Raw genomic sequence first — 17,904 nt, forward strand, 5'->3', positions numbered from 1 at the left:
GCCAGGACTAGAATGCCCGAGGGAACGGTCGGGAGGAAGAGTTGGCCATCTCGCCTCTCCTGAAACGCGAACCCCTGGATCGGGAGTTCCAGTGACCTCAGGCAGCGAGCGTGCTGGGATGGGAAGAAAAATGAAGCGGGCTGGGGGGGCCGCCCCTCTCGCTCTTTACTTTTTCATTTTAGCTTCTTATGATGGAAACTTTCAACGCTATACAAAGGTAGAGAGAGTAGTTTAACACGTGTCCATCAAACACCTAGAACAGTTACCCATAGCGAGTCTCTTCACCTATTTCCCTATCTAGTTACTTCCCCAATCCCATAAGGGCCCTTAAAAGGGTAATTACAAAGCCATTATCACACCTAAATGTTAACCATTATCCTTTATTATCATCAAATAGCCAGTGTTGAGTCTTCCGTCTGTCTCATACTGTTTTTATTTTTAATCGGTTTGTGCGAATCATGATTCAAACTGATGAGGGAGCAGAAGGCAAACTGAGGACAAAGCAGCAGCTGACACCCCACAACGCCCCCGCCCCGTGAGATACATGTGACATTCCTCAGGCACGCCTGGCTGCCCTAAAGGAAAAACAAATCATTTATAGAGATTACAATCCTGCGAGACACGAGTCTCCCTCAGTTTATAAATGTCTTAGCAATCTACAAGAACAAAGCATTTCTATCAATAACCTGGCTTCCAGAAGGAAATGTAGATACAATTAATTGTCCTTATAATCTGCAGCCCATCGACAGATACTTGAGGTGGGCAAAGTGTAATGTTCCTCTGGGAAGCTCCCAACTATCTTACTGTTAATGCCTTACTAGAAGGAAAAACAAATTTAGCTTGACAATGGCAAGGCTGTGGTATCCTGTGAGTCTTCTTTAACATACAAAAATCCTTTCGAAACCTCCCTTTTCCATACCTCCCCCAATTCCAAAGTATGTAATGAGCCACACCACACAAACTCGGGGCAGCTTTTTCTGCCCACAGGTCCTGTCCCCGTGCTTTAATAAAACCACCTTTTTGCACCAGAGAGGTCTCGAGTATTCTTTCTTGGCCATGGGCTCTGGACTTCACCTATATTCCAAAAACCCCATCAAAACTAGGAATGCACAATGCATTTGGTATACAGACTTACATTTTATCTTTTTTTAAACTAGAATCTTATTTAAAAATTTTAAATCCAGTGTAGTTAGCATGCAATGTTATATTAGTTTCAGGTGTACAGTAGAGTGAGTCAGTAATTCCTTACCTTACTCAATCCTCATCAAGAAAATTGTACTCTTGGGGCGCCTGGGTGGCTCAGTCTGTTAAGCGTCTGCCTTCGGCTCAGGTCATGATCCCGGGGTCCTGGGATTGAGCCCTGTATCGGGCTCCCTGCTCGGTGGGAAGCCTGCTTCTCCCTCTCCCACTCCCCCTGCTTGTGTTCCCTCTCTCGCTGTCTCTTTCTCTGTCAAATTAATAAAATCTTAAAAAAAAAAAAAAAGAAAATTGTACTCTTAATCCCCTTCACCTATTTCACCAACCTCCCACCCACCAGTTTGTTCTCTGTAGTCAAGTCAGCCTTTTGATTTGGCTTTTCTTTCTTTTTTTCCCTTTGTTTTGTTTCTTAAATTTCATGGGAGTGAGATCACATGGTATTTGTCCTTCTCTGATTGACCTATCCCACTCAGCGTTATACTGTCCAAATCCATCCATGTTGTTGCAAATGGCAAGATTTCATTCTTTTTTATGGTTGAGTAGTATTCCATTGTATATATTATATACACTGCATCTTCTTAATTCATCAGTAGGTGGACACTTGGGCAGCTTCCATATTTTGGCTATTGTAAATAGTGCTGCAATGAGCATAAGGGTTAAATATCCTAATCTATAGTTTCCTCCCACTTTTTTTTTTTTCACCTCTTTGAAATTTATCGAAGTCTGGTCATGCATCCTGTGGAATTTCTCATATTTGGGATTTTGGCATTTGCATTCTTGGGGTGTCTTTTTGTCACTAGAAGTTCCTGTAAATTTAGAGGTGGAGAGTAATTAGATTTTGCATTGGCACACAAGAATACTTCATAAGTGAACATTATGTATTTCCAGTAACAGTCACCGCCTAGCTGTGTTTCATTAGGAGTTTGCAAGATGGTGACATTCTGGTATTGGTATCCCTTCTGCCTTTGTGGGAACAGTTCCAGAAAGACAAACTTTCCCCTATCATTTGTTTGGCATCCATACAGGACAGGCAAGTTAAATGCTTAATTATTGCCTTTATTTATGAGCTTTCAGAATAATGGGAGACAAGCTTGGAATATCTTGGAATGAAATCTTGCCATTTGCAACAACATGGATGGATTTGGACAGTATAACGCTGAGTGGGATAGGTCAATCAGAGAAGGACAAATACCATGTGATTTCAGTCATGTGAAATTTAAGAAACAAAACAAAAAAAAGAAAAGCCAAATCAAAAGGCTGACTTGACTACAGAGAACAAACTGGTGGGTGGGTGGGGGGGTGTTGGTGAAATAGGTGAAGGGGATTAAGAGTACAATTATCCTGATGAGGACTGAGTAAGGTAAGGAATTCTGTCTTCTGGTTTAATGTCATTCTTCAGAGGTGACCAGTTAGGTATGTTTCTTTCTTTCTATTATCATTTGAACTCAAAGACTTTAACATATTTGATGGATTTTAATCCATTACAGTTTTTAAAATTAATAATCATTCCATCTTTGGCCAGTGGAAGCCTCTTTAAGTTCACCCTGAGTCTTTTTGGTGCAAGCCCTGTGATCATTGATCACTTACTTGATTTCAGATAAGACAAGCTATTCCAAACTCATCTCCCATAATACCTGGATCCCTAGAATCACATATTTTTTTCAAGAAACCCTAGTCCATCCCAGTGGGAAATGGCATTTGGAGCACACAACTGGGACTCTAGGAGTGCTCGTTGCCACCAGGTTGGTTATCACGCCTGTCTTCAGAGGACAAAAGCTAGGAAAAAATTTTTTAATGTAAAAATATCTCAGGAGTTCACACTGATACTTCAAATTCGAATTTAGGGCTAGGTGGTTATTAACTTCTTTATATTCGTACCTCTTTTTCTCTTGTATTAAACATCTTGGATCCTGACGAAACCAGAGAAGGAGACAAACCATAAGAGACTCTTAATCATAGGAAACAAACTGAGAGTTGCTGGAAGGGAAGAGGGTGGAGGGATGGGGTAACTGGGTGATGGACATTAAGGAGGGCATGTGTTGTAATGAGCACTGGGTATTGTGTAAGACTGATGAATCATAGGCCTGTACCTCTGAAACCAATAAAACATTATATGTTAATTAATTTAATTTAAATAAAAATGTTTAATAAAAATAAAAATCTTGGATCCTGATTATCTTAACACAATTATTAACTTTATTATTTATGTATAATTGTGTCAGAATAACAGTGCCATTTATTACTAACAGTATGATTATCGAAAACAGTCTAACATTCTTTTGTAGTTCTTTCTGTTGTGTCAGGATATATGTCATTTAGGGTATTCCTCTGCTTTAAAGTAAATTAAAATAATTTGTTTCTGTGGGGTTAAGACTCTAACAATATATACTGGTTCATTTGTTTCATTTTGCTTTTGCTCTTTAGGGTTAAGTTTTTCAGGTTTTTCTTTTTTTTTTTTTAAAGATTTTATTTGACAGAGAGAGCACAAGCAGAGGGACAGAAAGGGAGAAGCAGGCTCCCCGCTGAGCGAGGAGCCCGATGGGGGACTCAATCCCAGGACCCCGGGATCATGACCTGGGCCGAAGGCAGCCGCTTCACCGACTGAGCCACCCAGGCGTCCCTTTTTTTTCTTTTTTAAGATTTTATTTTTAAGCAATCTCTACACCCAATGTGGAGCTCGAACCCACAACTCTGAGATTGCATGATCCACTGATTGAGCCAGCCAGGTGCCCCAAATTTTTCAGGTTTTCATGTAATTTTGTTTTATGATTATGTAAAACATTTATATGGTTCCAAAGTCAAGTCTACAAAACAAAGTACATTCAGAGAACTCTGGCTTCTCTCCCTGTCCCCACCAACCTGTTACCTTCCTCTCCCTATTGGTAACCATTTATTTAAAATCTGAGTAAATTTCAATGAACAGTAGCATCCTGTACCTACTGTTCTGCATTTTGGCTTTTTTCACTTAACAGTGTGCTGGAGACCTCTCATTAGCAGTGTCTAGGAATATTCCTTATTCCTTTTTGCAGCGGTATACTCCTCTTCTGTGTGAATGTACCATAGTGTATTGAACTAGTCTGCAATTACTGGACATGTGGGTTGTTTCCCATCTTTTGCTGTTAAAAATAGTGTTATAGGGCGCCTTGTGGCTCAGTCAGTTAAGCGTCTGCCTTTGGCTTGGAATCCTGGGTCTAGTCCCGCATTGGGGTCCCTGCTCAGCAGGGAGTCTGCTTTTCCTTCTGACCCTCCCCCCTCAAGTGTTCTCTCTCAAATAAGTAAATAAATAAATCTTAAAAAAATAGTGCTACAATGAGGGGTGCCTGGGTGGCTCAGTTGTTGAGCGTCTGCCTTCGGCTCAGGTCATGATCTCAGGGTCCTGGGATCGAGCCCCGCATCGGGCTCCCTGCTCCACAGGAAGCCTGCTTCTCCCTCTCCCACTCCCCCTGCTTGTGTTCCCTCTCTCGCTGTGTCTCTCTCTGTCAAATAAATAAATAAAATCTTAAAAAAAAATAGTGCTACAATGAATAGTTTTTGTGCAGGTCTCTGCATAGTTTTGCCAGTTTAATTTTGAGACAGATTCCTACAAATTGTCTGGTCAGTGGGCATTTGTTTTGTTATAAAGATTTTATTTAAAGAGAGATAGCACACACACAAGCAGTGGGGAGGACAGAGGGAGAGGGAGAAGTAGACTCCCCACTGAGCAGGGAGCCTGACATGGGGCTCCATCCCAGGACCCTGAGGCCATGACCTGAGCCAAAGGCAGATGCTTAACTGACTGAGCCACCCAGGTGCCCCTTCAGTGGGCATTTGTAATTCGTTTTTGCTGTGTGTGGCCTAGTTCCCTTCCATAGGTTGCACCATCTTGCATTCCCATTGGTGATGTTTCCTCACAGCCTCGTAAACAAATATTTTGTTAAATATTTGGAATTTTGCCAATCTGAGAAGAAATGGCATCTCAATGTGGTTTCCTTTTGCATCTTTGTGGGTGAAGTCAAGCATCTTTTCATATATTTAAGCACCATTTTCACTTGTCTGTGACTTGCTTCTTTTCCTAGTTGGTGGTCTCTTCCCTCTGGTTTTAGAAGTGCTATTATGTTAACCCATTGTGACATAAGTTGCAGATATATTTTTTAAAAGATTTATTTATTTATTTTGGAGAGAGAGAGCACCAATGGGAGGGGCAGAGGGAGAGGGAGAGACAGTCTCAAGCAGATTCTGTGCTGAGCACAGAGGCTGGCATGGGGCTCAATTCTACCACCGTAAGATCATGACCTGAGCTGAAACCAAGAGTCAGATGCTCAACTAACTGTGCCACCCAGGTGGCTCCAAGCTGCAGATATTTTTAATGCACCAATTTATCAATTGTTTAAGATTAAAAAATTATAAAATAAGCCCTGTATAATCCTTTTTGATGCAACTGTACAAGTTGTAATAAGCAATTTGATAACAGAGAAATAGTTACAAAGAATAGACTTAGAGCATCTGGGTGGCTCAGTTGGTTAAGTGTCTGCCTTTGGCTCTGGTCATGATCCAGGGTTCTGGGATCAAGCCCCATGTTGGGCTCTCTGCTCGGCGGGGAGTCTCCTTCTCCCTCTCCCTCTGTCCCTCCCCCATCCTTTTTTTAAAGATTTATTTATTTATTTGAGAGAGAGAGAGAGCACACACACACAAGTCAGGGAGGGGCAGAGGGAAAGAATATCCAGGTAGACTTCCACTAATCGTGGAGCCGGGCATGGGGCTTGATTCCATGACCCATGAGATCACGACCTGAGCTGAAACCAAGAGTCAGTCACTCATCTGACTGAGCCACCCACGTGCCCCACATTTTTCTAATGCTTAATGATACTGTCATTTCTTGTGCTTATTTGCCATATATTCTTTGGTTAAGTGTCCATTCATATCTTAAGCCAGTTTTTATTGGGTCATTTGTCTTCTAATTAAGTTGTAGGACTTCTTTGTAGGGTGGGCTACAGAGTATTTGTTGGATATATGTTTTGCAAATATTTTCTCCCAGATAGTGCTTTGCCTTTTCATATTATTTCATTTTGGGGAACAAAAGTTTAAAATTTTGATGAAGTCCTATTCACTGATTTCCCTCCTTGAAATGTCATGCTCTTTTGTATCCTATTTAATAAATATTTGCCAAAGTCAAGGTCACTAAGGTTTTTACTATATTCTTCTAGAAGTTTCTACTTTGCATTTTGGTTGATGATATATATATTTTAGTCCTCCCCACTCTCCCTTTTTTTAGTTGGTTGATGATACCTTTTAATTTTTATATATGGTGTGGTGTAAGGGTTGAGGTTCATTTTGTTGGTATGGGGTTATTTAATAATAGTCCAAGTACCGTTTGTTGAAATTAAGGCCCTATTTTTTTTTTTAAGATTTTTTTTTTTTTATTTATTTGACAGAGAGAGACACAGCAAGAGAGGGAACACAAGTAAGGGGAGTGGGGGAGGGAGAGGGAGAAGCAGGCTTCCCGCCGAGCAGGGAGCCCGATGCGGGACTCGATCCCAGGACCCTGGGATCATGACCTGAGCTGAAGGCAGACGCTTAACGACTGAGCCACCCAGGCGCCCAATAAGGCCCTATTTTTAAAACAATCTTTTATACCTTAATTTTATACAAGCTATCTGTAATATGAGTTGTAAATATTTTCCCCAGTTTGTCATTTGTCTTTTTACTTTGATTATATTGTTTTTAATCAGGCAAATATTGATTTCTATGTAGTCAAATTTATCACTGTTTTCTCTTATTGTTTCTTGATTTTGAGTGCTAGTACAATTTCCCTAACTTCCAGGTTCTACAGGAATTCATGTTTTCATCTACTACTTGTTTGGTTTTGTTTCTTTACATTTAAATGTTTTTCATTTAGAATTTATTTTGATACATGATGTGAAGAATGGCTCTATTTTTTTTTTCCAAATGGTTATCTGATTATCCCGAAACTACATACTTTGAAGTTTATCCTTTCCCCCATCGTCTTGATAAGAAGATTGGAGATGCCACCTTTTTCTTGTATCAAATTTCCATATGGGAGTGGTCTTCTCAGCTGATGTTGTAATGTGGAAAGGCTCAGAGCCTAGCCCACGGGCACAGAAGAAGACATGCAGAATAAGCCACATGGGGTACTGGGGAGCCAGGCTGCACTCATGCCTTCATGTTACTTCCAGGGAAGCCCCGTAGCCAGTGATGACTGTCTGGATCTTGCCTGCCAAGCCCCAGGAGAATGGTCCAGCTAAGACTCTGCTCTCACAGCTGTCGTGGCATGGCCTGAATTGTTCCCAGTCATCAGGGCCCTGTTCTCCCCTCACACTCAGGAGTTCTCTCCAAGCCATGGAGGCTTTAGGATTAGCACATATCCTGGCCCTGCTCTACACATACCATGCTCCAGAGTTTCCCAGCTTCACCTCATGTGGAGGGGTGCCTATGGACATTGGGGGAAACTCTTTCTTCCCCCTCATCAGTCTTTGACCCCAGAAGTTTCAGGACCCACTTGTGGGGCACGAACTGTGGGGTTATAAGAGGGAGATCTCCCAGGACTCTACCAAGCACATGAATCTTTTGGCAGTTTGTACCAGGCCAGGTACCAGCTGTTAGAGCTGTTTGTTTGTTGTTGTTAAAGGAATTGGGGTTGTTGGTTGAAGGTAGGAATAATGTCTGGGAGTGGAAGTAAAGAGCAAGGAGAACACCCTCCCAATCTCCGGTTCCAATGGTACATGGGGGAGGGAGAAGGCTTCAGGTGACCTGTGTGATCGGGGGACAACCAGGTTTTAGTTAGAACAGGAAGTTGAGGCATGCCTGGGTGGCTCAGTTGGTTAGGCATCTGCCTTCAGCTCAGGTCATGATCCTAGGGTCCTGGGATGGAGTCCCACATCAGACTCCCTGATCAGCAGGGAGTCTGCTTCTCACTCTCGCTCTGCCCCTCCCCTTGCTCATGCTCTTTCTCTAATAAATGAATAAAATCTTTAAAAAAAAAACCCAGGAAGTTGAAGGGAACTTTCAGAGAAGTCATAACACAGAGGAATTTGTTGATGTCCATAAACCAAAGAACAGAGTGGAAGGCATGGGGCCAAAGAGTGCTTAGTGCTTCTATTTTTTTTTTTTTTTTGAAGGCATGGATAGGAGGTATCTGGGGAGAGTAGGGAAGGTCCCTCAAACTGGTGTGAAATGGCTTGAGAGGAGAGCCAAGAAAGGGATACTGACTTAGGGTCTTTATTGTGGTCAGTGGGTATGGTGGGTAGGATTGCCAAGCATAGGTGAAGGCTTGTGTGGTTTTAATCTTCTGCTGGTGTCAAAGGAGAGAGCACAGCTTTCTTATCAGCTTGTCCAGATGTGGGCATGGAGAGTAAGGGGGATGAGGTTCCAAAGCTATCAGCAAACATCAAAAAATGGAACCAGACCACTCATTATAATTCGCCTCTGTTATTTGATGACTGGAACACACCATATTTAATTGAATTAGTGCTTGTTTAAATAAGCTATACAGCCCTCTTGCAACCTGCAGCCTGAGGTTAGTGAGGGAGATGAAAATGTCACTGAATCCTTCAAGAGTTCAGCACTATGTATTCTGAGAAATGACAAGAGTGCCTCAGCTACTACAGAGGGGATGAGGGTGTCCTGGTGAGATCCTGTACTGTGGCCTGTGCATGGGTACAGACATCTGTGAGGCAAGAGATTCTGAGAGTTCTTTGCCCTAAATGGGCAACTCTTAGGCACTGGCACAAGAGTTTGTAAAAATGTGCAGATGGGGCCATTCATTAGCCAGGCCATCCAGTGCTAAGACAATTGCCTGGAATTTGGCCAGTTGTGCTGATGTTTGGATCCGGTTCTTTATTAGGGATGTCTTGGTTAAGAGATGAGGAATGGCAGTTCCCTACTGAGCTCCATCATCTGTGATGGTCGGCAGTGCTGCTTGTGAATTCCCACTGCTTTTCACTTAGTTCATCCCAAGAGGCTCCCCAGGTAGTCAAAGGGTCTGAGGAGGGCTGCCCTCCAACACCCTGGCATCTGGCAGGGACTGAGGACAGGGGAGGCTGCCCCTTCTGCAGGTGGAATATGCCAGAGGGCCAAGGTTTGGCTTCCAACAGCAGTTGGAAGGCCTTCCAATAGCAATGGATGCTTTATAGGCTTAATTTGGGTTTGAATTAATCTCTTGGCTGTGCTGGGGGTGTTCTTCCCTAGAACCCAGAGGATCAGGACCTTTGCTGTGATGGTGGTAGTATGCAAGGGTTCTAGTGAGCATCTGCTCTCTGGAGTGTGGGCCTCACTTGGCATGCCACCTAATGCCTCCTTGCAAATGTTCTGAGTGGTCACCTAATGGACACGGATCTCACATATGGTATGGTCTCTCCCCTGAGCTAGTCAGCTGCGGCCTTGGCCTCAAGCATACAGATAGGTCTGGGATCAGACACACAACTCAGGGCCACTTTAAGGAGGGCTCCTATACCATGCTGCTATCCCTAAACAAGTACTTATCAAGTGATTTAGGACAGCTACATCTATAACAAAGGCTCTGCTGGACTCAACAGTGCAGCATGTGTGGCATGGCCGAGTGCATGCTGGCTTGCAGACAGTGGCTGCATGGGCAGGGAGAACCCTGGGGTGCCATCGTCCAGTCACCCTGCTCACAGTGCCAACTCCAATTCTTACCATTACCTTCAGGGTGGATGCCTCCCCCCCACCCCCCACCCAATTTGGTTCAGAGGTCAAGACTGACAACGCCACACACCACAAGGGTATGAGGTTTATTACTTGAATAACTGAGGTCAGCAGGGCAGGGATCCCAGGGCAGGTCAAAATGGCTTGAGGGGCAATGGAAGGGCACTGGCCTGGGTATTTGCTCTGGCTGGGGTTGAGACTACAGCACACACCTCACACTTCCTGTCCAGCAGGGTTTGAATGGTTTGAAATCTGTTGGCATCAAGGAGGGGGCACCCAGGCTTCTGAGCCATTGTTTCCCAAGAAACATTTCCAAGGACATCATGAAAGCCAAAAGAAATTGTAGTTGACAATTTGCTTTCCAAAATTTCTTTTTGGAAACATGATGTTCCAAAATTAAAATTCCTTAGGCTGCAGATGGCAGGCCCCTGAATTTGGTCAATTCTGCCCGGACACTGGGTAGGGACAAGGGCCCAGTGAAGCTTGACACTCACTCCTCCTTCCTGTGTCTAAGCTCTGGCCTCCCACAGCTGTGCTTCAGCCCCAGGGGGTCTGCCAACAGTGTGGAGGCCAGAAGAAAGGGCAAAAGGAGTTGAGAAGGGAGTAACACAGAGGACATGCTTGCCACTACAGCCTCTCCACACAGCAATGACCGTGTTAAAATATAAGTCATCAAAAGCCTCCAGCATCTCCCATTTCACCCGGCATAAATGCCAAAGTCCTTGTCATGGCCTAAGGCCTTTTGTGATATGGCCCATTATCTCCCACCCTATTTGCTTCTCCCTCTCTCACTCAACTCCTAGCCATACTGACCTGTGATTCTTGGAACACTCTAGGCCTGTTTCTGCTCAGGGCCTCTGTACTGGCATGATGAGAAAAATTTTTGTTTTTCCCAGTTACTGCCCAGGCATTTTACCGTATGATAACCCTACACACACCCAATGTGTGGACATTGAGATCACAACTTTAGTTTAGTGACCTCCACCCTAAGCACCTCCTGAGTAATATATGCTACCATGCTCTCAATTTCCTGCTCACTCATGACCTGTAATGGTGGAATGCCCTTCTCCTGGGTCATGGTGCCCCCTTGCTTCTGGGATCTGTGTGGTAAATCTCGTGAATTTAATTCCTTTGTGTGAGTGCATTGAAACTGTGCCTTCAATGAAAAAGACCCCAGGGTTTTCACCTTCCCAAAGGGGGAGCTACCTCGTGACCTGTGTGGGTGGCTGTGCCTCCTCCTCTAGCAGGTCATAACCTGCGAATTCCTAATTTACTACCCAGCTCTGGCTTCCCAACCGGCTACTCTTGCTGTCATACCCTACCCCCCATCTTCACTGGTCATTCTCGAGTTGTCACTCAAAGGACATCTGGGTGAGGCCTTCTCTGACAGCCCCTATTTAAAGCAGAACCCCTCAAAACACCCAGACCGTATTTCCTGCTTTCCTTTTGCCTCATGACAATCTTAACCATTAGGGCATTTTTCTCTACCCACTGGAATGTAACGTCGTCAAGGGCAGGCATTTTTCTGTCCTGTTTCCTGTGTCCCCAGCAAATGGTATGTAGTAAGCGTCCCACAAGTATTTACTGGAAAAAAGGATGGAATCCAGGCTGGGAAAGGGGGAAAGTGAAGCCAGAGAGGATTGCCTGACAGTGAGAAAGCATGAGGGTGAACAGATGGAGGTCTCCATGCGGTGGAAAGATGAGCAAGTGAGTTGGAGGGTTAGCCGAGCAATGCTCTCAGCAAAACTACAAATGTGGCAGCTTCTTGTCTAGGGTGTTTCCTTGGGAAGGTGGGGCTGAAGTGGAGGGGAGGGGGGTGAGCAGTGATGGGCTACTCTGATGGCCTCTGAGAGAAGGACAGGCAGCCCACCTGACCTGTGCACCCTTGAGCCAACTCTCCCATACTTCCCTCTTCAAACCTCTCCCTCATTTGCAATTGATGGCTTTGCCTCTACTTCCTTGAAAGCACAGAAGCCAAGCCCCTCCCTTCCTAAACTGCAAACCTGACTACATCTGCCCATCAATGCCTTTCCTCCCGGAAAAACACAGGAGGTGCCTCTCCGTCCACCTATCCTAGGATATCCCCAAGTTGAGATGGGCGGGCTGGCTGGCTGGCTATGAGGGTCCTCTCTGGTGGCATATGTGTTGCTTCTGGGACAACTCCCACTGCTCATGGAGAGGGGCACAGCTCTGGGAAACTGAGGAGGGGCCAGTCCCCACCTACTAGGGGCACTCACAGGTGCTCCATGAATGTCTGGAGATGAATGGGTGTGGGAGAAAACTGAGTCTGGGAGCTTATGAGGAGAACAGGATGGGTATGGAGAGGGCAGGCCTCTGTGGGGCAAGAGCCAGGAGCATAAGGCACAGAGGCAGAGGGTGGGAAACAGCTGCTTGTGTAATTGTGCAGCAGCCCCGATGACCTCAGACTCAGGCACAAAGGAAAGGCAGAAGGAATCCTGCATCTAGTGACTGCATGGGAGGGACAAGAAAGGGTGAGAAACTGGTGGTAATGAGTACACACCACTTCTGAGAGAGGATGACTGCCATCAGACCTGAAAAACTCTTGACCTGATTTTATGTAAGCAGAATATTAATTATAACCATACACAAAGAGTTCACTCTATGACTAATTATCAAAGAAAAGAATTCCCGTGGTTATTTCGAACCAAATGTCAGTTTACTTTTTTGGTTCTGTTAATAATCTCTATTCATGAATATGAATATGCAGCTTCTACCATCTTTTCCCTCCTAACAATTGTGGCAGTCTGATAACAAAATGTACAAGCAAAACAAACAAGAAACAAGAGGTCACAGGAAGCAGGAGTGATGGCAGGGGAAGGAGGGTCTGGGCTTTGTGGACAGTGGGATGTGGGGGTAGAGGGCAGTGAGTGAACCTGGCTTCAAGTCTGGGAGGTGGGTGAAGCTGGGACATGGCCAGAGGAGTCAGGAATGGAGCTGTACTCAGTTTCATTCCCTGGAGTGGATCAGCTGGTGTTTGACCAACTTGGAGCGCTGGCTGAAGGCTTTCCCACAAGCAGAGCAGTCATAGGGCTTCACGCCGGTATGGATCCTCTGGTGCTGGATGAGGACTGAACGCTGACTGAAGGCCTTCCCACACTCACCGCACTTATACGGCCTTTCACCAGTGTGGATTATCTGATGTTGAATAAGGTGTGAACTCTGGCTGAAGCCCTTACCACATTCGACACACGTGTACGGCTTCTCTCCAGTGTGAACTTTCTGGTGGTGAATGAGGTTTGAGCTTCGGTTGAAGGCTTTACCACACTGGTTACATTCATGTGGTTTCAAGCCATTATGGATTCTCTGATGCTGAATGAGAGTTGAACTCTGGCTGAAGGTTTTTCCACATTCGGTACATTCGTAGGGTTTCTCTCCAGTGTGAACTCGCTGGTGAAGGATAAGGTTGGAGCTCCGACCAAATGTTTTTCCACATTCTCGACACTCATAGGGCTTGTCACCCGTGTGCACACCCTGATGCTGAATGAGGGCTGAGCTGTGGCTGAAAGCCTTCCCACAGATGCTACATTCATACGGCTTCTCTCCTGTGTGGATTATCTGGTGCTTTCTGAGCACGGAGCTGTAACTAAAGGCTTTTCCACACACATTACATACATGAGGCTTTTCTCCAGTGTGAATTCTCCGATGCTGAATGAGGCTTGAACTCTGACTGAAGGCCTTCCCGCAGTCACTGCACTTATAAGGTTTCTCTCCAGTGTGAACCCTGTGATGCTTAATGAGGTTGGAGACCCGGCTGAATGGTTTGCCACACTCATTACATTCGTAAGGTCTCTCTCCAGTGTGAACCCTCTGATGCTTCCTCAGGTGTGAGCTCTGGCTGAATGCTTTCCCACACTCATTACACTGAAAAGGTTTCTCACCTGTGTGAATCCTGTGGTGTTTAATGAGATTTGAGCTCCGCCTAAAGGCCTTCCCACATTCGTTGCACACATACGGCTTCTCTCCAGAATGAATTCTTTGATGTTGGATGAGGTTTGAGCTCCGCCTGAAGGCCTTCCCACATTCACTGCATTCATAGGGCTTCTCACTCATGTGAGACTTCTGGTGCTTTTTAAGGCTTGAGTTCTGGCTAAAGGCTTTTCCACATTCATTGCATACATAAGGCTTCTCTCCGCTGTGGTTAATCTGATGCCTAATGAGGTTTGAGTGCACACTGAAGGTTTTCCTGCACTCACTGCACTGGTAGGGTTTTTCACTCACATGAGACCTCTGATGATTTTTAAGAAATGAGTTCTGGCTGAAGGATTTTCCACATTCATTGCATATGAAGGACTTCTGTCTAGTATGGATTATCTGATGCTGAATAAGATCAGGGTTTCCTCTGAAGGTTTTCCCACAATCATTACATATGAGTGGGCTTTCGGCTATGTGAAGCCCCTCATGGCTACTTAAGTCCATACTGTGTTGGAAGCTGTGGCCACATATGTCATACAGATGTGGCCTCTCTTCTGTAGGAATTCCCTGAGATGCTGTTGGGTTTGGGCTCAGACTGATGCTTCTTACAAAGTCATCACAGCCCAGCTCTTTCTCTAAGGGGCTCCTAAGGAGCACTGCCACTGGCGTAAAGCCCTCCTCCTGGTAGAGTGACTGCACCCGTCTCTCACTGTCAGGGGTTCCCCAATCTCTCTCCAGTACATCATCACAGAGTTCTCCAAGCTCAGGTGCCTGAGAAAAATCACTGGTATAGTTTTCTGATATTTCTGCCTGTGATTCCAAATCCTCAGAAACTTCTTTCTTCTGAAGAAATTCCTTGCCCTTAGTCCTGGTGTCCCAATCTGAAATGATACACAAAGTCACTTGGAAGGAAACAGGAAAATACAGATGACACATCTGGGAATGTGTGACCCACTGGGGGTGGTAGTCCCAAATCTCTCTAGGGGATGAGAGAGGGGGCTGGGAGAGCTCTAAAGGGATGAGGCAGGGGCGCCTGGGTGGCTCAGATGGTTAAGTGTCTGCCTTCGGCTCAGGTCATGATCCCAGGGTCCTGGGATCAAGCCCTGCATCGGGCTCCTGGCTCAGCGGGGAGCCTGCTTCTCCCTCTCCCTCTGCCTCTCTCCCTGCTCATGCTCTCTCTCTCTGTGTATCTCTGTGTCTCAAATGAATAAATAAAATCTTAAAAAAATTAAAAAATAATAAAAAAAAAAGGGATGAGGCAGCAGGGCCCTCAACCTACAAGACTGACCCTCACCCCGCTGACCCACATCTCAGGAAATCACCTGCAGTCTCCCTATTGGTTCATGTCAAAATCATGTTCTTCTGTGAGCCTCAGAGCTCCCCAAGTCAGGAGCCCTGGACCTGGGGGTGTCTAGGAAATGTCCACATGAGGCTGGGCACCTAGGAGTAATGGGGGGAGGGCTCACTGAGGACTGCAGGGACAGGGAGGCTGCTGTGGGAAACAAGAGTCTGCACAGGTTGCCCCAAAGCTCACTATGCCCCGCACTGCCCCCAGCAACTGACCCAGGGAGCCTCCCATCCTCCTCTGGCTGCATATGAAGTAGGGACCAGAAGGGGATGACACACAGGAGTCAATGGAGCTTTCTCATAAATGGTCACAGGGTACCCTTTTTAGGTTTTGTGGCTATATGGTCTTGGGTATATAGTCTGCTTTGTTACAACCCTGGAAAAACCTCAAAACCATTCTTTGCTTGTAGGCCATTAAAACAAAAAACCAACAAAAACCCCCAACAAATCCCTGGCTAGCTGGATCTGGCCTGTGGGCCACAGTCTGTTGACCCTAAGATAAGGTCACTAGTATGGCTCAGGAGATGGTGGCAATGATTAGTTTTCAGCCCCAAGCCACTGTTGGCCTGGAAGCCTTTTATTGAGACAGGAGACAAAACTGAGTCCTGTGGGTGAGGATGGTGAGAGGTCGCTTCGGATTTATTAAATCTGATGTAATTCTTCTCTGCAACTTAAGAACTGTTGGAAACAATGATTAAAGTTTCTCTTTTGAAAGGAAATGTAAAATTGGAAATGTGGTTTCCCTTATGACGCACACACACAATAAAAGTTGGGTTTAAGGGGAGGCACCTGGCTGGCTCAGGGTTGTAGGTTCGAGCCCCATGCTGGCTGTAGAGATTACTTAAAAATAGAATCTTAAAAAAAAAAAAAAAAGTTGGGTTTAAGGGCAAAGAAAAAGATTTGAAAACAAAGAGTTGCTTGCGCTGTCCTTGCTGCCCCCATGACTGATCCCCACTGGAGAAAAGAGTGAGGATTCTAAGCCCTTCTAGAACACAACAAACCTATTAGTATTTGCTGAGAGAAAGCACTCATTAAAGACCTTTATGATTAGTGGCTTCCAGGTTTGTGGAAAACAGCTTAGGTAAGTACCCAAGTCAAAGCCACATACTCAGGTGGGGCTCCACTAGTCTATCTCCTGAGCAGCTTTTCATTTACTTAATTTATTGAGGTGAAATTTACAAAAATAAAATTGTTTAAAATGAACATTTAAGTGGCATTTAGTTGTGCCCGTTGTGCACATTTACAGTGTTGTGCAATCATCACCTCTATCTAGTTCCAAAACAGTTTCATCACTCCAAAGTAGAGCCTCTTATTAACCCATCAGTTTTATCTCTCCTCCCCACCTCTTAGCAACCCTCAATCTGCATTTTGTCTTTAAGCATTGGATAGTTCATATAAATGGAATCCTATCACATGTGACTTTTTATGTGTGGATTCTTTCACTTAATGTTTTTCCAAGTTCATCTACATTGTAGCATGTATCACTGCTTCATTCCTTTTTTTTTTGTCTGAATAATATTCCATTGTATGGATATAGTATATTTTCCATGGATGGACATCTAGGCTGTTTTCTTTTGGCCATTGTGAATAGTGCTTCTATGAACATGATGTACGTACACATGTTTGAGTACCTGTTTTTAATTCTTTGCATATTTATCTAGCATTGCTGGGTCCTATGGCAATGCTGTGTTTAAACGTTTGAAGAACTGCCAAATTTTATTCCATAGTGGCTGCACCACTTTCCATTCCCACCAGCAATGTATGAGAGTTTCAATTTCTCTACACCCTTGAAAACACTTGTTACATATTTAAGTATGACAACCACTCTAGTGGGTGTGAAGTGGTTATCTCATTGTGGTTTTGATTTGCATTTCTCAAATGACTAATGAATTTAAGCATCTTTTCATGTGCTTATTGGCCATGAAAATTTGCATATTTTCTTTTGAAAAGCATTTATTCCAGTCCTTTGCCCATCATAAAATTGGGTTGTTTGTCTTTTTATTATTGAGTTTGAGTTCTTTATACATTCTGAATACTAGACTCTTAACCAGAAATACAATTTGCAAAGACTTTCTCCCATTCTATAGGGTGTCTTTTAACTTTCTTGACAATGTCCTTTGATACCCAAAAGTTTTTAATTGTGATAAAGTCCAACGTACCTATCTTTTTCTCTACTGCTCATGCTTTTGGTGTCATATCTAAGAATCCACTGCCGGGCGCCTGGGTGGCTCAGTTGGTTAAGCGACTGCCTTCGGTTCGGGTCGTGATCCTGGAGTCCCGGGATCGAGTCCCGCATCGGGCTCCCTGCTTAGTGGGGAGTCTGCTTCTCCCTCTGACCCTCCTCCCTCTCATGCTCTCTGTCTCTCATTCTTTCTCTCTCAAATAAATAAATAAAATCTTAAAAAAAAAAAAAAGAATCCACTGCCAAACTCAAGGTTATGAAAATTTATACCTGTTTTCTTGTAAGAGTTCTATGATTTTAGTTCTTTATTTAGGTTGTTGGGCCATTTTGAATTAATTTCTGTATATGGTGTGAAGTAGGGGTCCCAGTTTATTCTTCTGCATGTGGATATCCACTTGTCCCAGCATTATTTGTTGAAGAATTATCTTTTCTCACTGAACAGTCTTGACATCCATATTGCAAATCAATTTGTGACAGACGTCTTGGTTTACTGCTAGACTCTCAATTCTATTCCATTGATCTGTATGTATAGCTTTATGTCAGTACCAAATTGTTTTGATTATTAAAGCTTTGTAGTAATTTTT

The 17,904-nt window shown here is 44.3% G+C and overlaps 1 protein-coding gene across 9 annotated transcripts in view; it reads right to left on the reverse strand.

Moving 5' to 3' along the window:
• Positions 1-9,931: 9,931 nt before the first annotated feature.
• Positions 9,932-17,904, reverse strand: part of ZNF16 (zinc finger protein 16) — a 44,542-nt gene continuing 36,569 nt past the window's right edge. For all 9 annotated transcript variants that reach the window (XM_081816740.1, XM_031040689.2, XM_081816739.1 and 6 more), the window contains one exon: positions 9,932-14,672. In XM_081816740.1, the coding sequence (XP_081672866.1) occupies positions 12,826-14,672 (1,847 nt within the window). In that variant the 3' untranslated portion in view covers positions 9,932-12,825. The remainder of the gene's footprint in view (positions 14,673-17,904) is intronic.

The sequence above is a fragment of the Leptonychotes weddellii genome, chromosome 4, assembly GCF_054177405.1.
Source record: "Leptonychotes weddellii isolate Sample4059 chromosome 4, ASM5417740v2, whole genome shotgun sequence".
Taxonomy (NCBI): domain Eukaryota; kingdom Metazoa; phylum Chordata; class Mammalia; order Carnivora; family Phocidae; genus Leptonychotes; species Leptonychotes weddellii.